The following is a 22,695-nucleotide window of genomic DNA, read 5'->3' on the forward strand; positions in this document are numbered from 1 at the left end:
CTGCAATGGATTTACTACAGATATTTGGCTGCTTCTAACAGCTTGGATGAGTTTAGGGACACGGTCACCTCCTATATCCACTTCTATGGGGCCAGCTTTGTGCCATCACAAACCAGGGTGAGTTATAATAATGACAAACCCAGGGTTAACTCCTAAACTCACAAAGCTGTGGCTAGAAAAGAGTACCGGTGTCGTCTCTGAAGGCCTGAGGAATGAAAAAGAACTGGGGTGAAACTGAAAACGCAACACTCTACATGTCATTCAGCAGCATCTGGACTCCCCATGATCCTATGCCATCATCCTGTTTGTCGACTTCAGCTCTGCCTTCAACACCATCCTTCCAGACCATCTCCAAGACAAGCTTTCCCAGATGAATGTGCCTCATTCCATCAGCTGGTGGATCACTGACTTCCTGACATACAGGAAGCAGCATGTGAGGCTGGGGAAGAATGTCTCAGACTCCCGGACCATCAGCACTGGCGCCCCTCAGGGCTCTGTTCCTTCTTATCTGCTTTCCTCCCTGTACACCAACTGCTGCACCTCCAACCACCAGTCTGTCAAGCTAATTAAGTTTGCAGATGACACCACCATTATCGGACTCATCTCGGACAGGGATGAGCATACAGGATGGAGGTTGAACGTCTGGTGTCCTAGTGCAGCCACAACAACCTGGTGCTGAATGCCCAGAAAAAAGTGGAGATTATTGTGGACTTCAGGAAGCACACAGCCCCATAAGAAGGCCCAGCAGAGGATATACTTCCTGAGGCAGATGAAGAAATTCAACCTGCCAACACGGACGCAATTCTACGCTGCAATCATCGACTCCATCCTCACCTCCTCCATCACTGTGTGCTATGCTGGAGCCACCACCAGGGACAAATAGATACTGCAGCATTGCGCTCTGCTGAGAACGTGATTGGCTGCAGACTCCCATCTCTGCAGGACCTGTACACCTCCAGGACGCTGAGGCGTGCAGCTCGGATCACAGCTGACCTTCTCACCCTGGACACAGTCTGTTCGACCTGCTCCCCTCAGGCAGGAGGCTCCGGTCCATTTGGACCAAAACCTTTCACCATAAGAACAGTTTCTTCCCCTCTGCTGTTGGACTCATGAACAATAACCACATGACTGTTCCCACCACAAACACATGACCTATACTGTGTTCTCTCCATCTGTTCTATTTTTGCACAGATCATCACCTGTGTACATGTATATATCAATCTGCTCAGCACTTTTAATTTAAATTTTTATTTAAGTGTTTGTCTTACAGTATGTTTTGCACTAAGTGCTGCAGCATTTTCCTAATGTTGTTAACCTGCTCACCATTTGGCAATAAAACCCTTTCTGATTCTGATTGTGTCAGAAGTGTTTAATGTTTCTTTTTTCTCTTACTGACCTCCTGTCAGCCTTCCTAAAATCAACTTTGCCACCTCCATCACATGGTCTGAATACACCTGCACCATCACTTCTACTGTTTTCAGTCTGTCTGCGTTCTCCAGCTGGCATTTATAGATTTTAGGGAAGTCAGCTCCAGGTTCATGCTGCAGGTAAAAGTGGAAAAGCTTCAGCTCCTCTTCTCCTAAATTCTTCAACATTTCCAGCAGCTGCACTGGTGAGGGCTTCTCCATCTTTGATCTGTTAAACATGAAATCATGTGAACAGTCACAGTTTCTATCACATCTACTTTTTACTAATTTACTATATTTCACAGCAGATTACATGTTTGATCTGGATTAATTAAGATTTACTTAGGATTGATTTTTTTTCTTCTTCTGTGATGGGAATAACATCACAAACTGCATAATAAGGAATAAATAATAAGACATGATACAATAAGAACTGACCCCCAAACACCAAAGGATCATTAAAAGAGAATTGTGCAGAACTAAGTGTGACATGTAACTTCAACTCTAACACTGCTGTTAAAATGTAAATAAAATAAAAACTGATTGAACTGATCAAAGCGTCAACAGAATACAAAGAGAGCTTACAGACTTTAGAAAACTGTTTAAAATCAGCTGAGTGTATAAAAATGTAATATGAATTCAAATAAAGAAAATAAAAGCAGAAGACCTCCACTCAAATTAGCCTTATCAAGAGTTATACTTGAGCCTGTTTAACATGAGGTTTCTAAATCAGGAATCTGGTACGAAGGAAATCATTATAATGACACTTACAATATAATTATCTGATGATGGGTTAACTCTAGTCCTTGGAGATATTCTCAGGTTCCTGTTGAATCTAATGAGCTAGTTCTCCTCTGTCAGAGCAGACAAACACAAGTACCAGCTGAGCTTAAACTTAGGCCACTGAGGGTTGCACTCACAGGCTGAAGCTGATCACTCGCTCTAAAACACAAACACACAATTTTCACACAAATCCCAAGAACTCCTAACATCTTTCTTCTGGTTTCAGATGGAAATGTCTCACGCTCATTAAACTATTCGTCCTCGTCCATCCACCTGAAACACTGAGTGGAAGTTCCTCCCTACACTGTGTTTGAAGCAAAGCACAAAGGAGACACCTGCTGGAGAAGCTGGAGTCCTACAGACACTCAGCCTCTTCACTACAGAAACACCTCCTACAACATCCACTCTTTACACTGTGACCGCTGTGTTTGTGGAAACACTCCAACACACACCGCTTCACATATGAAGATAGAAATGTTTGTGAAAAAGAGCTGAGCTGACATTAAACATGAGGCAGGATTTATTCACAAACACTGAGACACAACAACATTTACACACACATTACCTCTCTGCAGGAGGACACACGACTGATTTAAAGTTAATTTCAGCATCTTTAGACTCGTCACTCTGTAAGGACACACAGCTGGGTGGAGGTTCAGTTGGGTTCCTGCGAATAATGATGGAGCAGTGATGTGAGTGCTGAGCTGTGACATGGAGAAGCGTCATGGACAGTTAGAGATGGTCATCTCACCTCTGAGCTTTGGTCTGGCTTTCATGTTCCCCACACAGAGTGCTTTTAGAGGGAGGGACTCCCTCCTCTCTGTCCTCACACTGATCCATGCTGCTCAATTCACATCAGCTCACACACACTTTCTACCTTCACCTGCAGAGGAAACACAAATCATTCATGTGCACATCAACTGAAATCCTCCTTTCCATCATTGTGCTGTCCAAATATCAGCTGCTTCTTTCCTGCTTCATCTCAGTGTCAGCTGAATGCAGTCAGACAGCAGCGTGAGGCAGAGGAAGCTGCCATCAGCTGCTCTACTTCTACTAGCAGTCCACCAGATGGAGCCATGAAGCACACACGATGCATTCACTGACACACACTGATTCACTGTGACTGGAAGCTTCAGTCAGTTCAACACGTGTGAACAACATTTTAAACATTTCAGCTAATCCATGATTCAAAGAGGATCAGCAGAGTTAAAAGCTTCACACTAATTATTCCTGCTGAGTTTGCAGAGAACTGCACACACACTGATTTACTGCTAATGAGAAGCTTCTTCCATCCAGTAATTCATCATCCATCAACTCTGCTGCTGTTGTCAGTCCTGGATTCTGATCACACACTAAAAGCAGCTTTTTAACTCCTGTCTGTAAGAGCTCTGAGCGTTAGCTTGACGTTAGCATGCTGTGTGGCTAGTTTAGCGTCAGAGCTCTGCAGGTGTCTCCTGTGTAAATATTAATCACAGTGACAGTAAAGGGCTGTGACGTCATCACGTACGCTGCGTCCTCTGTGGACTCTGAGTGAACTCACAAAGTACAAACTACAAGTACACAAACACAGATGTAGCTCAGGGTGGCGGACACACTCGGCCTCGTTGGTCCAGCTGTGAGTCCGTTACCGTGAACTATTGAGCGGCAGATTTGTGCTGGAACTAAGCTGCACACAGCTGATGTTAGCCAGGAAAACATTACACACTGACTTTAATACAAACACACACAGTTTGTTGTGTGAAAAAATCAAACATGAGCTGAACAAACAGTAGAGTTCCTAAAGACAAACTGTTAAAGGAGGAAACAAGGCAAACTTACAGTTTCTTCACACACACCAACAACAAGCTCCACTTACTTCCATATAGTTCATCTGCTTCCTGGAAAGCCAGGGCTTCACCTGAGCCGAGGCAGACTTTCGCAATAAGAGCACTCTGTAACTGATGTAACGTCACACTGACGGTTTGTGATTGTTTAACTTTGTGCTAACAGAATTAAAGTAATTTGGTGTCACGTCTTCTTTCCTGTTTCTCTGAGCACATTCAGCTCTGATTGAAATAATCAAACTGGTAATTATCAGCCATCATACTAAATAATTTATTATTTTATTCTGAAAATCAACAGCAATCTGGTGCTGATCAAAGAAGCTCATATAAATGGCTGTCATTTACAGCTTTAAATGGACTTACCAACTTGTTACCTGGGATGGTTTTAGAGGCCTGGACAGTCGCCCTGAGGGACTCTTACTTTGAAAGGCTGGAGTCACCTGTAAGAGCCATTTACACTAAAACTCATTACAACTCACATTCATCCCTTTACTGTTTCACAAAGTGTTCAAAGGGAACGTCCACAATTTACCTGCAGGAGATTTTATTAAAGCCATTTAGCAGACTCAAAAATACTAATACTCACAGAAAAGTAATCAGATTACATTGGAAAGAAAACACTGTGTTCATTGTGTGTGAGTTTGTGTTTCTTCCTGTGATGGTGAGATAAAGTTTCATCAGGCTTTGAAGCCTTCAGCCTAACTGCCTCACAGAGGTTCACATGTGGAGGCTTCATGTGTACACAAACCCCCCTGCTGGTCAAAAACAGCCAAACAGGCAGAGTTATTACAGGTCATGTTAAGTGCAGTATTTGTGAGACAGCTCTTATGTGTGTGGATGGCAGCAAAAACAAGAACTACATTCACCTTAATACCTGTGTTTCACTGTGTTGTGTCCTCCGCTTCATGTGTTTTTCCTTCAAATACAATTTCTGTGTTATTGTTCTGTAACATGTGAGTTCAAACTGAATGTTAATGGCTGCTTACACCCAGGTAGATGTCTATGGTAATGAATCTCAGACTATCTGATAGTCTGAGATTCATTAACATAGACATCTACCTCATTTTTCCTCCTCATATTTTGTCTCCACCATTATGGAGACTAAACATTGTCATGGGACGTAATATTTTCATAGACTAACATGATCTTTAACAAGTGCTGGCTGGGGCTACATGCAGTAATGCTACCATTGTTACCATATTACTTTCAACAATTCAATTCAATTTTATTTATACAGCACCAAATCACAACAGTTGCTTTTAGGCACTTTATATTGTAAGGTACACCCTGCAACAACCCTATTCAAATCGCAAATTGCTCAGCTTACTGCCATTAGAGAGACACAAAGCTGGAGAAATAACGTTTGAGAAGATTTCAGCTTTTTTTTAGGACAGTGGTTTGGATATGAAGTGTGTCTGTATGCTTGTGATGCATGGGGCTCCATCCATGGCAGTAAAAGTGAGTGGTTTGGCAGCGCGTTGGTTGGCTGGTGCACCTCAGATGAGAACCTTACACTGCATTGTGCATCAGACAGTGTTGTGTGCAAAACTAAGCGCAGAGCTCAAAACGACAATGGACAGCATCATGGCTACAATTAATTATATTCGTTCAACATCAAGCTTTAGCACTCCTTATTCTGCATGCTACTCTCAGACACATCTGCTGAGCATCATGACCTGCTATTGCACAATGATGTCAGGTGGCTGTCCAAAGGCCGGGCACTGGAGCTTTTCTGGGATCTCAAAGAGAACATCTCAACTTTCTTCTGCAACAGCAGGCAAAAAAAGCAGAAACACACTTGAATCGCATAATGGACAACATGGCCAGTGTCTGCTTTCTGAGCGACACATTCAAACACCTTAATGACCTCAATGTGGGACTACAAGGCTAAACTGTCACTGAACTTTTGGAACAGATTCGTGCATTCCAAGTCAAGCTGAACCTTTTTGTGACTGACTTGAGCACAGGCCGGTTGCTGCAATTTTCCAACATTCTGCAAATCATCATCACCTGCACAAGTCATGGATGTGATGACTGACTTCATTGCGAGGTTGAAAAAGAACTTTTCTGGTTGATTGGATGGACTTGCTCTACCCACAGAGGTGATGAGTTTTGCCAGAGACCCGTTTAGTGTTTCAACAGAAGACGACTTATCCGTCAGAGCAAAGGAAGTCACCCTTACCACTGACGAGGGGAAGTTCATACTGGAACTTGTTGACATGCAGTCATCCACAGCCATGGCACAGGATCTTTGCACTAACGGACCTGCAAAGTTTTGGACTAATGTCAATACACAACAGTTCCCTAACGTTAAGAAAGTAGCATTTGTCATCCTCAGCATGTTAGGGTCAGCGTACACATGTGAATCAAGCTTTTCACACATGAACTCAGTAAAAAGCAGCTCTCGTTGCTCATTGACTGGCAACACGCTTGAGATTGCACTGACATCTTACGAGCCAAAAGTTGCCACTCTTGTTCAAAAAAAAAGTCACTTCTCCCGTTAATAATGTCATATCAACATAATGTGTAATGTCTAACGAGCCACGCCTACAGGTGTTGATTTAAAACAAACCTGTATTCCATCAGTAAATGTTGTACTCATATGTGTTGCTGCTATGGGCTAGTGCACCCATAGCTTTGATAGGATTGGATCTTCTTTTTTAATTCTGTTAAATGCACTGTAAGATGTGTCTGGGTCACCAAAATATTTATTTTATTTCGAAAGGGAATTATCAAAGTGTTTGTTTGTTTTTTATTTCAAATGTGAAGAAAAAAAGAACTGCTACTACTCTATTCAGTTATTGCTCATTTATTATTTTTTATGGAGCTTTAGGTGTGCATTTGTGAGAGTTCACCAGATTTAAAAGTGATAAACATTACTTGTTTTTCAGTACATTTGTGTTGGTTTGAAATAATCAGCTGCTTACTGGCTGCAAACAATATCTGGCCCAGATAAATTCCTTGCTTTGAAAATCTGGCCCAACTAACATTTTAGTTGAATAGCCGTGCCCTACAATAATATATACATTGCAAAACCCAACAATCATATGACCCCCTATGAGCAAGGACTTTGGCGACAGTGGGAAGGAAAAACTCCCTTTTAACAGGAAGAAACCTCCGGCAGACCCAGACTCAGGGAGGGGCGGCCATCTGCTGCGACCGGTTGGGGTGAGAGAAGGAAGACAGGATAAAGACATGCTGTGGAAGAGAGGTCAGCGCAGAGAGGTCTATTAACACGTAGTGAGTGAAGAAGAAACACCCAGTGCATCATGGGAATCCCCCAGCAGCCTACATATATTACAGCAAGCATTTGCAGTCGGGCTGTTCACAGGCACACACTCGGACGTTCAGCTCTCCGTTCCTCCTTCACATTCTTCACATATCCATGTTGGAGAGTGTAAATACCGGGGCTGAATGCCCTTTGTACCAGAAAATACACCTCTTAACAACACAAAGCTATAAGCACAGGTGGTAAAAGTACACACATTACTTATTTAAGTAGAAGTACAGATACTAGTGTTGAAAAATACTCTAATAAAAAGTAAAGAAATGTATTGAAAATAAGAAAGTAAAAAGTAGCTCATTGTAGGACAATTGTAACCTATTGTAACCTTAACATTAATAATATAATATAATATAATTAGATGAGAATCAAAATGTTGTTCTAATGTAAATCCTAGTTGTTTCCTTGAAACCGTTCTATAGGACACAAGGAGTGAAAGAGAAGTTTAAAAAGAACTCTTTCCTGTTGCTTACATGGTAAAGGGTTTGGACGTTGGGGGAAACCCTCAGACCTTTTGTAGTGGCTCAGCATGGAGAACAGAATCACAGCTCACAATGATTTCTAATGTGAGCTTCAGTACAGGCTGTGATTAGCTGACCTGCTGCTCTTTGTTGATTTAAACAGCTGAACTCAACAAGATGGAAACAGATGTTTCACAGCTACGTTGGCTGATTTCCATCCCTTACGCTGACAGCACACTATCAAATCTTTATACTAGACAGGAGAACGTTGGTATATAGATTGAACTAAGTGAATCAATCTAAGCATTATTAGCTGAAATGCATCTAAATCTCTGCTACACTTGATGTAACTTAACTCTGGCCATGAGCACCAGTCCAGCACAGCGCTTTACTAAACACTTTAAGGCTCATGTAGCCCCATTATTTTATATTGCACAGCTGCCTCGTGGTTTGTGTCACATATTTGTGTTTTGTTGCCCACAGATGTGCATCGTAGTATAGTTTTAGGTTTTGGACTGCTACACTCAGATACTAACAGACAGAAAAAAAGAGAAGCTGTCTTCTCTGAAGATGGTCTGCCTGGACTCGTGATGACACCAGAAAGTCCAAACCTTTGAGACTGACTCTCCCAGAGAAAAACAGGCCTATAAATTCTGCTGTTAGGACACGCCCCCTTCTCTAACTCTACAGGCCTGACCAGAGGACCAGAGACGGTTGCCATGGTGATGTGAGAAGCGACATCTCCATGTAGGGAGATGTGGGAAAGGTGCAGGAAATGAAACGTGAGCCGTACATGGGTCTAAAGGCTTTCCTCCAGCTGTTGAGCGATCACTTTAACGATCAGTTTTTACCACATGCAATAAAAGTGTTTCCTGCCTGGGTGAGGCAGACTTTGTCTCTGAGCCAGAGAGATAGAGGTCCATGGAGCTGTGGAAAACTCATCTGAAATTCTGTTTGATCATAAAGTGTGAAAATGTATCATTGGAGCATATTTGTCTTCTCTCTCATACAAAAAAGCCAACACAAGCTAACCTGGTAACCCAAGAAAAACTCCTCAGTATTTGAAGAACACAAAGTTAGTGTGTTAGTTTGTTTTGCAGGACATCTCACAGTGTGAAGCATCATTTATCCAAACACACCATATACAAATCCAATATGTCAATAAAACAATAAGGTTACATTAGTGGAACTTTGACTTTGCTCTTAACTGTCTTTGAAAAGCAACAAATCCAGTAAATGTACTTTGATCTTGAAGTTTGGTGTAAAAACATCCTGTCAGCCCTGTGCTGAGAGGGCTGTGCTCATCCATCCGTCCTGTTCTAATAAAGCTACATTTCAGGAACACCCTCTTTATATGTGTTCAGCTTTATTCATACAGCACCACTTAAGTGGTGCAACCTCCCCTGCGGACTGTACAGCAGGGAGACAGTCCCCCCGTAGGTACGCACCTGTTTGAAAAAATGTAACAGTTGTAAAGAAAAAAGGTCAAATGAGTTTTAATTTGATGTTGTTTGCAACAAACAGATATTTTATTTAACCCTTTAAGACCTACATAGAACCAAGTCCACCAGAGCTTATCAAATTGAATCAAAATCAAATCACTTTTATTGTCACATCACATGTGCAGGTACACTGTGAAATTGCGAGTGAAATTCTTGTGTGCAAGCTGCACAAGCAACAGAGGTGTGTAAAAATACAATAACATAAGAACAAGAAAAATATAAGAATGGGTAAATCTGAGAATTATATGAATAAATATATGTACAACATAAGAGTGTATGTGCATTACTGAATGTGTATACTAAATATGTATATCTGTGTGTGTGTGTGTGTGTGTGTCATCTTACCCTCTGCGACGCTGAGGGTAAGATGGTTGTCTTGACACCAGTGGGTCAGGGCACTGACTTATCTTTATATTTTTGCATGCTGTAGTGCCATTGTTGGGAGCATTTCAAGTTCCTATATATCAATACAACCATTATAGCCCAAATTTTAATAATATGCATGCATTCAGTCCATAGTAACTTTGCAACTACATAAATTGCAAAAAAGTGCAATAAACTACAAAAAAATTAAAAATGTTAAAAATTGTGTTTTGTTTTGTTGTTTTTTTTTTACATATATTTATAGTTAGAGAAATGTAAGAGGTTTATCCCTCAAAACTGTAAATACAAAAAAAAAAAAATGCACAAAATAGTTTCCAATAACAGGAAATTTGTGTCTTCATAGTTTTATTTTTGAGACACACCAATTTTTATATACAGCAGGAAAAAAGAAAAGAAATAGTACAATGCAAATTTGAAGAAAAAAAAAACAGCATGTGCATCAAAATAATAATGGATTGCAATTACACTATTCATTCACTCTCACATTCACACACTGGTGCAGGCAAACCACAGTTGTAGCCACAGCTGCCCTGGGGCAGACTGACAGAAGCGAGGCTGCAATAACGCGCCATCGGCCCCTCTGGCCAACACGAGTATGCGGTAGGGTAAAGCGTCTTGCCCAAGGACACAACCACCAGGACAGAGAGAGCTGGGGATCGAACCGGCAACCTTTCGGTTACAGATGAGCTTCTCAACCCCCTGAACCACGGTTGCTGGAAAGAAACCATATAAACTAAACTATATTCATTTAATTTGAGTTCTAAGCATCCCAGAAACGATTCAGAAAAGCATGAAGTCAAACATGAGTTTTAAAAACACCAGTATAGGCTTATAAGGCCTATATGTAAAAAACCCTACATTTTCTGCGAAATGACGTCACTTCCAATTTTGGGCAGGTAATGGCGGACATGCGAGAGTTCGCGCTGACGTCTATTCCAACGTAGGAAGTGTTACGAACAGCTGATTGGATCAGCAAAGGCTGTTTCTGGAATATTATGTTTTTGTTGCTGCAAGTGCTTTTTATGTAATCTTTTCAAAGCTACATGTGGAAGGAAACCATGACCTAGGACAAGCTGATGGCATAAGATGTAAGTACAACTCCTCCGGTTTCATATGCAAAAAAAAATTATTGCGCTAGCTTATGTGGTTCCAGTTCTACCGGGATTTAAAAATAGTTACGCAAAACGGAGCATGCCTGCTCCGACCGGCTTTAAAGGGTTAATAATGGAAGATAAAAAGTCCGTAAAATCTTGAATAAAAACACCAGCAGGGCCGGGAGGGCGGTAAATTAAAACACAATAAAATATATCTGATGAACCAACCTTAAGAAGTTGTGACTCAAAGGAAGGGAAAAACTCAGAGTCCATAGCCTTGCAAGTGAAACTGTTTCGGTGAACAGTGACCAGACCACCACCACGACGGTCCAAACGCGGAGTCCCGATGAAGCGACAGCCGACCGGGGAGAGCTCATTAAGGTGGATAAATTCATTCTCCCGCTGCCAAGATTCCATGAGAAAAATGAAGTCCAGACTCCGTCCATCCATTCGCTTCCGCTTATCCTTTACAGGGTCACGGGGGGTGCTGGAGCCTATCCCAGCTGTCATAGAGAAAGAGGCGGGGTACACCCAGGACAGGTCGCCAGTCTGTCGCAGGGCTAACACACAGGGACAGACAACCATTCACACTCACATTCACACCTATGGGCAATTTGGATTAACCAATTAACCTATCCCCACAAACTGCATGTCTTTGGACGGTGTTAGGAAGCCAGAGTACCCAGAGTGAACCCACGCAAACACGGGGAGAACATGCAAACTCCACACAGAAAGACCCCGGCCTGATGGTGGAATTGAACTCAGGCTGTGCGGCAACAGTGCTAACCACCGTGCCACCGTGCTGCCCCTGAAGTCCAGACTATTACTGCTAAAAAAGTCATTCAGTACAAATGATTTGTTGGCTATGGAGCGAGCGTTTAGGAGAGCGATCTGAAGCAGAGGTGACAGGCTGACGTCATCAACAGCTGATTGACGGGGAATTGATAGCAGACACCCGGAATGAGGACGTAGTCTCCCGGTACCCCTTGCTGTGGAACTGTGGTCTTGTAGAATGATAGGCCAAAGTGAAAAAATCCCACATCTCCAGACAAGACGCCGATCCAGGTAATCGTTCTGTTCGCCTGTGATGAAAAGCTGGGTAGGCGGTAACCGATCGGCCTTATCCGCGTCCTGGTGGTAGCTCTGCCAGCTGTCAAAAGTTTTTTCCATACATATTTTGATACTCAACAATGTATGTGAACTGTATTCATGATATATCACAGATGAGATGACAAGATAAAAAACAATATACTGAAGCAGTCGACACGGAGCAGCAACAGCGGCCAAGCTGAACACAGGCGCCATGTTGCGTCCAAAAACATCAGGTATGTATCGGATTCAGTACCACATACGAAAGTGACCAAGATTGGATTTGAAAATATCGGATTTGTGCTGTTCACACTGTCATACCATGATCGGATATGGGTCGCATAGGGTCAAAAAAATCGGATTTGATGCACTTTCGCCTGCAGTGTGAACGTAGCCTAAGAGTCCAACTTCAATGAACTGACTCTTCACTCTAAACAGCCATCATTTTAAAAGTTTTGAAGACTTCTGACGACACACTTAATAGTCTACTTTCAGCCCACAGTATCACTCATTTTTTTTTATTTTTAAACAGCTGAATGCACAACAAATAACAAAACAACAAAGAGTCCACCTGCTAAACATGTGAAAATAGATTTAAGAGCGACAGGACTTAGTGCCGCTGAATCTTTGATTTTATTTATTTTTTGCTGTGTTTTACTTGCATCTATTTGAAACAGTGAGTGTAAAAACAAAACATTGTTTTATTTTATATGCTGGAATATGCAGAAAATAGATTTAAATGTTAAGCAAATTTCTTCCGTGATTACTTTCTTGGACAAGTAATTAGTAACTAATTACATTTTTCAAGTAACTTGACCAACACTGATGGGCAACTTTGACATGCAGAAAATCAACCCTCTCAGACCTACTTTCAGTTAAAACGTTGACATGTGTATAAATTGAATAAAGCAGCATGTCTTAAAGCCAATTAACCCATACCTAGTATAATCAAGAAAAATCATTACATGATAGTGAGCTTAGACTTGTTGAAAATGCAGAGGAGCTGGTTGTGAACTGAGCTTCAGTGAAACACAACATACTGATATTCACTGTGAAGCTTTGAGTGGAAAAAGACAGAAAAACAACATGTGGATCCTGGAATAATGGGAGCTTCCATCTTTAAAGGACTGAAGAAGAAGAAGTTTACAAGTAAACATTTAGAACAGTTTAAAACATCAACTGATTGAATTCATGAATCTGAAAACGTGTTTCTGAGTGTAAGAGACAGACATGAACAGACTGAACTATCTGTTCAACAGTCAGACTGTTTCTCTAACAGGAGGACACTCTTTACACTCAACTCAGCACAGGGACACTGACGAACCAGAAAAGAGGTAACCAGTGTAGCTGTACCCTAATCGAAACCCAGGATAAAGAGGTTCAGTGAATGTGGTGTTGAAGGTGTGGAGGTGGATCAGAGTGTCAGAGGAGACTCTGTAGAAGGACAGAGTGCCAGCAGGACAGTCCACATACACTGCTACTCTGTTAGAGATGGAGGAGGAGGAGGAGGAGGAGATGGGAATAGGAATTTGCTTCTTATTGTGCCAGACACAATGAGGACCATCAGCAGAGCACTCCAGACTCCAGGACTGATCATTACACCCAAACAAACAGTAATTAATATCTAGTAGCTCTCCTTTCCTTCTGATTCTCTTGTAACTCACTGATATATCAACTTTTCCTCTCCACTCGACCTCCCAGTAACAGCGACCAGTCAGACCATTTCTACACAACAGCTGATACCAATCAAATCTGTCTGGATGATCAGGGTATGACTGATACTCCTCCGCACGTGTCACCTTCCTGTTGTCGTCAGACAGTTTGAGTTCTCTGTTCACCGTGTTTGTGTCAATAGTGAGTTGACAGGAATCTGATGGAGAGAACAAACACAATCCAGCTGCAGTTATTGATTCCTCATCTGTTCATTGATTGACACTTTGATGATGACTCCTGACATTAGAGATGTGAATGAGTGATGTGACAGTTTGAAGATGGTTGAATGTGTGCTGCTTTGTTTTCATGAATCACATTAAAAACACACTTACACTTCCTCAGACCTGGTCTCAACCATTGTTTTCCAGCAGGCTCCAACCTGAAAGGAGGAGGGGGGTCAGACCAGCACAGTCTCTTTCAGCATGCACACATGGACATTACATGGCTCTCATACACGTACTGTTAGACACTGATAAAGGAACAGTCCAACATTTTCACAAATACACTTCAAGCTGGGCAATATGGGAACATATTTGTATATTTTAAATACAATTTTATATAAATAAAATCAGTATTTCTGTCATATTTAAACGGTTCCTTTTTTTTTTTGCTGAGTGAGATGGTAAGATAGATGTTGAATTTAAAATGCACTGAAAAACATTATGAAGTTAAATCAATAATATAGGTACAGTATAGGTGTATATATAAAGAAGTAAAATCTTATTTCATACCAGTCTCAGTTCCATATAAATATGTCTTAATGCATGATCACTCATACAGGAAAGGAAATCCCAGAAAATGTATTCTATTCATCCGTTAATCTAGACCAGGGTTATCAAACTCATTTTACACTGTGGGCCACATACAGCCCACTTTGATCTTAAGCAGGCTGAACCACTGAAACTCCCCTCTCTGTCAGTGTAGAGAAGTCAAATATTTAACTCTTTTTCTGCATGTTAAAGATAAAGCTGCTGTGACAAAGAAAGATCTGTCAGCATGACTCTTTGGAATTAAATTGTAAGAAATAAATGTGTAGTTCTGGTAGTTCTGGTAGCTTATGGCCCAAACTGTCTTTTTGTTTATTGTTGTTGTTGTTGTGGTTGTTTGTTTGTTTTTTTAAAACTAGTAATTTAAAAAAAAGATTTCTATAATAGAAAGTGAAAAATGTAAGCTGTGAACATAATACAACACAAACTCTTGTAGAGGATACAAAAATCAGAGAGAAAAATGTTTTGAAATGACAAGGAGCAGGCACATCTAGTCCGTCAGTATCGTAAAAAAACAAAAACCATTATGTACAAGCACAACAGAGTGGCCAGCGCAGCACAAATGTTGTGTCCTGTGTTCTAGTTAGCTGCCAGCACAGAGTATACCACCACCTCCTATGTGAAAGGGCCTTTGCAGTCTCTGTTTAACTTCTTCCTAGTTTCCCATAGTATATTTTTTTTTAATCTTTTGTCAAATCTTTGCTCTGCTACTAGTACACTTATTCATGTTTTGTCAGATGCTGGTAGTGCCACTCCTTTCATATAAATACACTTGTAACTAAATTGATAAACCATAGGTTTACTTATCAGTTTGATAACTAGCTTCGTGTGACTGCTTGTCCCCATTTCTGATGTTAATGTGAGTGAAATCAGGTCAGTAAAAGAAAATTCATCTATGTTGCCCTTGCTTTGTAGTAGAGGGCTCAGCTCTTCCTCCTCTATCAGACATTCTCTCCATACCTGAGAGTGTCCAGTCTCCACCCTGGATCCTTCAGTCCAGCCAAGAGCAGCTTCATTCCTGAGTCTCCTGGATGATTGTAGCTCAGGTCCAGCTCTCTAAGATGGGAGGGGTTGGACTCCAGAGCTGAAGCCAGAGAATCACAGCCCTGATCTGTGATCAGACATCCTGACAGTCTGCAGACACACAAAATAGCAATACAACCGGTTTAGAGAAGCATGGGAATAGTAACTGAATGTTCTAATTTTCAGGACATGGTCGAAATGGCCTCTCCTGGTGGATCTAGGGAGTTTTGAATCACTAAGTAGTGCTAAGGAGAATACTTCTGTGTGTTGAGCAGCAGAGCCGAGTATGTGGGTTGTGCCCATAATCCATCCATCCATTCGCTTCCGCTTATCCTTTTCAGGGTCTCGGGGGGTGCTGGAGCCTATCCCAGCTGCCATAGGGCGAGAAGCGGGGTACACCCAGGACAGGTCACCAGTCTTTCGCAGGGCTAACACACGGACACAGGGACAGACAACCATTCACACTCACATTCACTCTCACATTCACACCTATGGGCAATTTGGATTAACCAATTAACCTATCCCCACTAACTGCATGTCTTTGGATGGTGGGAGTACCCACCCAGAGTACCTGGAGGGAACCGACGCAAACACAGGGAGAACATGCAAACTCCACACAGAAAGACCCCGGCCTGATGGTGGAATTGAACTCAGGACCTTCTTCCTGTGCGGCAACAATGCTAACCACCATGCCACCGTGCTGCCCATAATAATAAATAATAATAAAAAAAACAACCAACCAAACATACATTCTCAAATCATTTCTGCCAGTGCCAAATTGCTTATTCTACATTTGACTCTTGCTTTGAGCTGCTGGTACTCCAGGTGCTGACATTCAGATGCCTGATTGGCACCAGATTAGTGCTACTGAGTAAGAAGTTCAGATTTTTCCTAAGCCAATTTGATCATAGGATAAACTGTGAAGAAGATATGGGGAACACTATCCTGATTGGTGCACTGATAGAGTAACAGCATTTGGTAGAGGCAATGTGACTTGTGTGGAGGGGCCTAGCAGTCACTGAAAAAACAAGGAGGTAGTCTCTCCAGAGACTACCTTCAGAATTTCTGAGTGGGGGGATGGAATAGCTTGGCTGCACTCCAGACCTCAACCCCGTTCAGCATGGTGTTTGTGCCAGAATAACCAACACAACCACATTGACTCACTTGTGACAAATTTTCCTGAATTTATAATCTAGCATGGCAAAAACGAACAGAAAAAAAGTCAAAAAGTCAAAAACCGATTTTTAGGTTCAAAGATTTTGGGTAGTGGTTGCTACTCTGGCGTAATCACCTGTTATCCAGCTATCATCATCATACATCCATGTTTAATTCAAAAACATAGGAATATTTTCGCTCACTTTTTCCTCTCGAAACTCTTAGCTCACCAATCACAATATACTTCAAGATAGTTTCTTTTATTAAGTACTTCACGGTTAGATAAAATGTTCTATATTTCTGCTTATTTAAGAATTCCAGTACAGAGGCACACACATACAAACTGAATCAGTCACAAGTCAGATATTGGAACAAGTTCACTAATCAAACTGTATTTCCCATTCATCCTATTAATACTTTAATTGTATTTGTAATTAATAATTAAAATTATTTACCATTAGCAAAACAATAGACAGATAAACTTTTATAGCACTCTAACATTTTAAAAACAAAAGGCTGGATTTCGAGACCTTGTACCATTGTTCAGCTGTAATGTGAAGTGACAGACTTCAATCTCTTTCAGTCCAACCTCTCTTGACAGTTGTCACAGCCTCAGTGCAAAGTTTTGGGTATCATAGAACTGCACAAGCATTTTCCCCTAGATCTGAACTCACAGACAAATTCCAAGTCATTACTGCAAAGTTTTACCACCAAGTTCTGTGTGCAGCAGTAGATTTAGTGCACACTACACTTTCTGGACCAGTTTTTATTAACATATCATACTAGCCACTACCATTAACATGTTTTAAATGGGTAGAATTTGGAAGATTTAGAGAAATGGTAACGTGCCAATACATATTTACAGATACGATTCTAAATGAGTTACCATCTAAATGACCATTTATTCATGCAATAAATGATCTTTATTGAAAAAGTCTAAATCCTTACGTGAGAATTTCCAGTTTACAGAGTGTACTCTCCACTCCGGAAGACAACAGCTTAACTCCTGAATCCCGCAGGTCATTGTCACTTAGGTCCAGCTCTCTCAGACTAGAGGGCTGGGAGGTGAGAACTGAGGACAGAGCTTCACAGCTTATCTCAGAGAGTTTACAGCCACTCAGTCTACAATAGGAAGAAGACAGGAAAAAGAAATACTGGTGTTAATGAGTATTCCTACCTTAGTGAGAGATTACTAGATTTGGAAATAACGAAAGCAGTCTCTTGTGTTAAACAAGTCAGAAATGGTGTTGTTTACTATGATTTAGAAAAAGATACAAAGAAACAATAATAGCATTCATGTAGTTCATATAATTACCTAAAATAGTTAAAATGTATTTTTGTAATTTTATCAAAAGGATATCACTTTATCTGACCTGAGAGTTTTCATCTCAGTTGAACTCTTCAGGCCAATAGAAAGAAGCTTCACTCCTGAATCCTGCAGGTTGTTGTTACTCAGGTCTACATCTTTCAGACCAGAGGACTGGGAGCTAAAAACTGAGGACAAATCTTCACAGCTTCTCTCTGAGAGATTACAGCTCCTTAACCTAGATTTGTAAATATGTAATCTTGTTTAATTACTGACTGAATCCTTTATTTTATGTTAAACAAATCAAAAATGTAATTCAAATGCTAAATATAAAACAAAGTGTGAATGAAATCAACTTAGCAACATTTTGTAATGTATGTTTTTTCAATTGATAGAAACAAAAAACCAAAAATAAATAAATAAGCAATATCAGTTGGTCTGACCTGAGAATTTTGAGTGTACAGTGTGGACTGTGCAGTGCAATACAGAGATGCTTCATTCCTGTATCCTGAAAGTTATTGCTACTCATGTCCAGCTCAGTCAGACTAGATGAGTCCGAACTGAAAAGTGTGGACAGATCTTCACAACTCCTTTCTGAGAGGTCACAGTCACTCAGTCTGAAAAATTAGGAAGACAAATAACACAGCTGTTAAAGCTGAATCATGCTTAATAAGGGAGCTACTAGATTTTGCAATATTTAATGCTAGTTTAGAAATAGAGCTGGCCATTGTCTTAAACTCATCAAAAAATGTATTTTTTTAAATCTGCAAAACATTAAAATATTAAATATGGGACATAAATATTTATATAAACAGATAAACATATTACCACTTCAACTCACACAAGAACTTCTAGTTTACAGTGTGGACTCTTCAGTCCAGCAGACAGTAGCTTTACGCCTGAATCCTGCAGGTTGTTGTTACTCAGGTTCAACACTCTCAGGCTAGAGGACTGGCAGTTGAGAACCGAGGACAGAGCTTCACAACTTCTCTCTGTGAGATTACCATGACTGACTCTAAAAAATTATAAACAATAATTCAGTTAAATTCCATCTTATTAATACCACAACAGCTGCACTCGAAATTTTTAAGACGACAAAAAACACTAGAGTTCAAGAGTTTTTATGCTTCATTGAAGAGTTACTTGATTTGGCAATATTTTATCCTATTTTACGACCAACTGGAGTCCTTAAAGCTTCACCATTCATAGAACTCATTCCATCTATGTTTTGACAGACTAAAATAAAAACTGTCACATTTAGAAGAGCCCAGCAGCAAATGAATCATGTGGTTTGAATAGTGCTAGAGCAATATTATATTAGGGTTGACACACAAGCAAGAGGAGCAGTGGGCAGCAGATATCAACATGTTTTGGCTACTGCAGCTATACGTACCAGCATGTTAGGACTATGAACAAGACAACAGACAAATTCACAAATGCATATGTCAAGCGGTGTTACCTAAGATGACATGCCAATGTATATATCCTATGGCTTTAAAAGACAAGGACATTGTTGAAAGGAGTCATCTGAGGAATTAAAACCCAACAAAGAAGCATAATAACAAACTTCAACTGTGTAAAAAGCATGTTCCAGGGAATACCAATGTTTTGCATTATCTGATGCGATAACCTTAAAGTGCAAAGCACACACAATGCAAGATTGTATAGAACCTGCCACTCTGTCTTGTACTATGGTTTACATCATAAAAATGAAGATTTAAAGTGGTGTCATGAATGCTTTTGCAGTCCTTGTCGTTTCCTTTAATGTAAAGCTGGAGGGTAATGACTAAGTGCAAGACACAGGAGACAAAAGAGCACTAAAATAAAACAGGACCTAAAGAAATCCTAAGATTAGAGAAACAAATACAGTGATGTGAAAACATTTGGCCCCTCCCTGATGTCCTTTTTTTGTAAATTTGTCACACTTAAATGTTTCAGATCATCAAACAAATTTAAATATATTGAAAAAGATGACACAAGTAAACACAAAAAGCAGTTTCTAAATGCAGGTTGTACCACCCTTGGCAGCAACAAATGCAATCAAACATTTGCAAAAACTGGCAATGAGTCTTTAACAGCACTGTGGAGGAACTGTGGGTCATGCCACAGCATCTCAAACAGATTCAGGTCAGGACTTGGACTAGGTTACTCCAAAGTCTTCACTTTGTTTTTCTTAAGCCATTTAAAGGTGGAATTGCTGCGTTTTGGATTATTGTCCTGTTACAGAACTCAAGTGCGCTTCAGCAAGAGATCACTAACAGATGGCTGGACATTCTCCTTCAGGATGTTTTGGTACACAGCAGAATTCATGGTTCCATTTACCCCAGCAAGTCTTCCAGGTCCTGAGGAAGCAAAGCAGCCTCAGATCATCACACTACCAACACCATATTTAACTGCTGGTGTGATGTTTCTTTTATAAAATGCTGTGTTACTTTTACACCAGATGTAATGGAATACACACTGTCCAAAAAGTTCAACTTTTTGTCTCGTCAGTCCACAGAGTATTTTCACAAAAGTATTGGGGATCATCAAAATGCATGCTGGCATAACTGAGACAAGCCTTTATGTTCCTTTATGGTTTGCAGCTTGGAACTCTGCCATGTGAGCCATTGTTGCCCAGTCTCTTTCTTATGGTGGAGTCATGAATGCGGGCCTTAACTGAGGCAAGTGAGGCCTGTAGTTCTTTGGATGTTACTCTGGGGTCCTTTGTGACCTCTTGGATGAGTCATCGCATGGAACAGTGGTGAACTGTTCCATGTTTTTCCCATTTGTGGATAATGGTTCTCACTGTGGTTCGCAGGAGTCCCACAGCTTTAAAAATGACTTTATAGAGTTTTCCAGACTGCTAGAGCTCAATTACTTCATTTCCCATGTCTTGCATTTAGTATTTATCCTTGGTTTCAGCTGTGTCTTTTTACACCCATGTGTTCACCACTGTTGAATATCTTACTTTGTTTTGTTTTTTAGCTCTGCCCTTTCTACAGTATGCTAGACTATTGGTATTTTCCCTATGGATAGATGGGCTAGAGCAGGGGTGGGCAATCTCAGTCCAGGAGGGCCGGTGTCCCTGCAGGTTTTCGATGTGTCCTCGAACCAACACAGCTGTTTTAAATGGCTAAATTAGCTACTCAACATGTCCTGAAGTTCTCCAGAGGCCTGGTAACGAACTAATCATGTGATTCAGGTGTGTTGACCCAAGGTGAGATCTAAAACCTGCAGGGACACCGGCCCTCGTGGACTGAGATTGCCCACCCCTGGGCTAGAGTTTAATGTTTTAGATTTTGTGTTCACTGCTCTTAGATTTTCTTAGATTGTTTATCTAACTAAAAAAAACTAATATTTTTTGTGCAAATCACCTTCTGAGTGTACATTGGTGGCTCAAACCTAGACCTCACAACAAGACAAATGTAGTAGTTTACTGTAATTTATACTAGAATATAAGAATTCAAAGACAAACAACATGTGGGTGAAGTTCACTTAACTATTGGCAGTTCTTATTGGTTATATCTTTTTATTTTTTAAGAGAGAACAAACACTTGATCTGACCTTAGAGTCTGTAGTTTACAGTGTGGACTCTTTGCTGCAAGCGACAGAAGCTTCACACCTGTGTCCTGCAGATTGTTGTCACTCAGGTCCAGCTCTTTGAGACTAGAGCAGTTGGATATGAGAACTGGGGACAAAGTTTCACAACTTCTTTCTGAAAGGTTACAACCTCTAAGTCTAAGGAAAAACAAACAAACATAAACAAGAAGACAAAAAAAACAAAAAACCCTGGTGATAAAGTATATTCATGTTTCAGAGACAACATCTGACATTAGCCAGTATTTCAACTAATAGCAGGACTGGCTGGAATTCTTACAGATATAATATTAAACAGTGACTTCTACTCCATTACTAAAAATTCAAAGGTAGCATTTTGTGGAAGAAGTCAATTTAATTAGCACATTTAATTAGCAACAATTATTACTGTTTATTGTTGTTGCTTGTTGAAAAACAAAATATGACTTGATCTGACCTGAGAGATTCCAGTTTACAATGTGGAATCGCCACTCCAAGAGACAGAAACTTCACTCCTGAATCTTGCAGGTTATTATTGTTCAGGTTCAGCTCTCTCACATTACAGGACTGGGATCTGAGAACTGAGGACAGAGCTTCACAGCTTCTCTCGGAAAGGTTACAGCCACTCAATCTGAAAAAAAACCCCCAAAACAAAACAAAACAATGATATTACTACTGGTCACTAACTTATTCTGTTACTAGTTCTCATCAAGAGGTTGTGGGACCTCTGAGACCTATGGATTCTTCGACAATGAACATCTACACTAACATTGAAACAACTAGTAGCTCAGTGTTCTGACATCTGCAAGAAACAACTGCTATCACAACTGGAGAATGATGAAGTACAACACAAATGATATCACAAGAGGGCGCAAGGACATCAAGTTACGGGGAGATGTCATCATCCCAACACTCCAAGATTGGATACTAAGCCCCAAGAACACAATAGCTGACCTAAAAGTGAAGATCACGGCTGGGCCTGGACCTGCCATGGCCGATTAGTATTAGCCCTTTTTCAACAATACTTACTCTGGTTGGTTAGGGTGGGGTCTGCATGGTTCAAATTGTTTTTAGGGTTTCCCATTAAGTGTCTGTACCTAGTACCAGATACTTTATTAGTACGAGCTTACTGCGTACTTGGCCAGGGTTTCAAGTGATCTGAGGCCATCCAAAAATGTGCCATTAACAGACTGCAGATTCCCCTCCGTGAATCGCTACCTTATGATGGTGGAGGGGTTTGTGTGTCCCAGGGATGTTGTCCAGGTGCACTGAGACAACTTCTTGGTGGCAGAGCCCCAGGTGTGCATGAGGTCTGCCCCAAGTTCCTGAAGGTCCTGAATGTTGTAGG

At 40.8% G+C, this 22,695-nt stretch overlaps 2 protein-coding genes across 5 annotated transcripts in view; both read right to left on the minus strand.

Annotated features, from left to right (window-relative positions):
- LOC134621491 (NACHT, LRR and PYD domains-containing protein 12-like) overlaps window positions 1-22,695 on the minus strand; it is a 328,927-nt gene that overhangs the window by 27,287 nt on the left and 278,945 nt on the right. The window lies entirely within an intron of this gene.
- LOC134624308 (NACHT, LRR and PYD domains-containing protein 12-like) overlaps window positions 10,006-22,695 on the minus strand; it is a 37,511-nt gene continuing 24,821 nt past the window's right edge. For all 4 annotated transcript variants that reach the window (XM_063469275.1, XM_063469276.1, XM_063469277.1 and 1 more), the window contains exons 11-19: window positions 21,805-21,978; window positions 21,336-21,509; window positions 18,631-18,804; window positions 18,233-18,406; window positions 17,857-18,027; window positions 17,432-17,605; window positions 15,266-15,439; window positions 13,871-13,917; window positions 10,006-13,695 (exon numbers count right to left, since the gene is read on the minus strand). In XM_063469275.1, coding sequence (XP_063325345.1) covers window positions 13,127-13,695; window positions 13,871-13,917; window positions 15,266-15,439; window positions 17,432-17,605; window positions 17,857-18,027; window positions 18,233-18,406; window positions 18,631-18,804; window positions 21,336-21,509; window positions 21,805-21,978 — 1,831 coding nt within the window. In that variant the 3' untranslated portion in view covers window positions 10,006-13,126. The remainder of the gene's footprint in view (window positions 13,696-13,870; window positions 13,918-15,265; window positions 15,440-17,431; window positions 17,606-17,856; window positions 18,028-18,232; window positions 18,407-18,630; window positions 18,805-21,335; window positions 21,510-21,804; window positions 21,979-22,695) is intronic.

Source organism: Pelmatolapia mariae, linkage group LG3_W, assembly GCF_036321145.2.
Source record: "Pelmatolapia mariae isolate MD_Pm_ZW linkage group LG3_W, Pm_UMD_F_2, whole genome shotgun sequence".
In the NCBI taxonomy this organism is placed as follows: domain Eukaryota; kingdom Metazoa; phylum Chordata; class Actinopteri; order Cichliformes; family Cichlidae; genus Pelmatolapia; species Pelmatolapia mariae.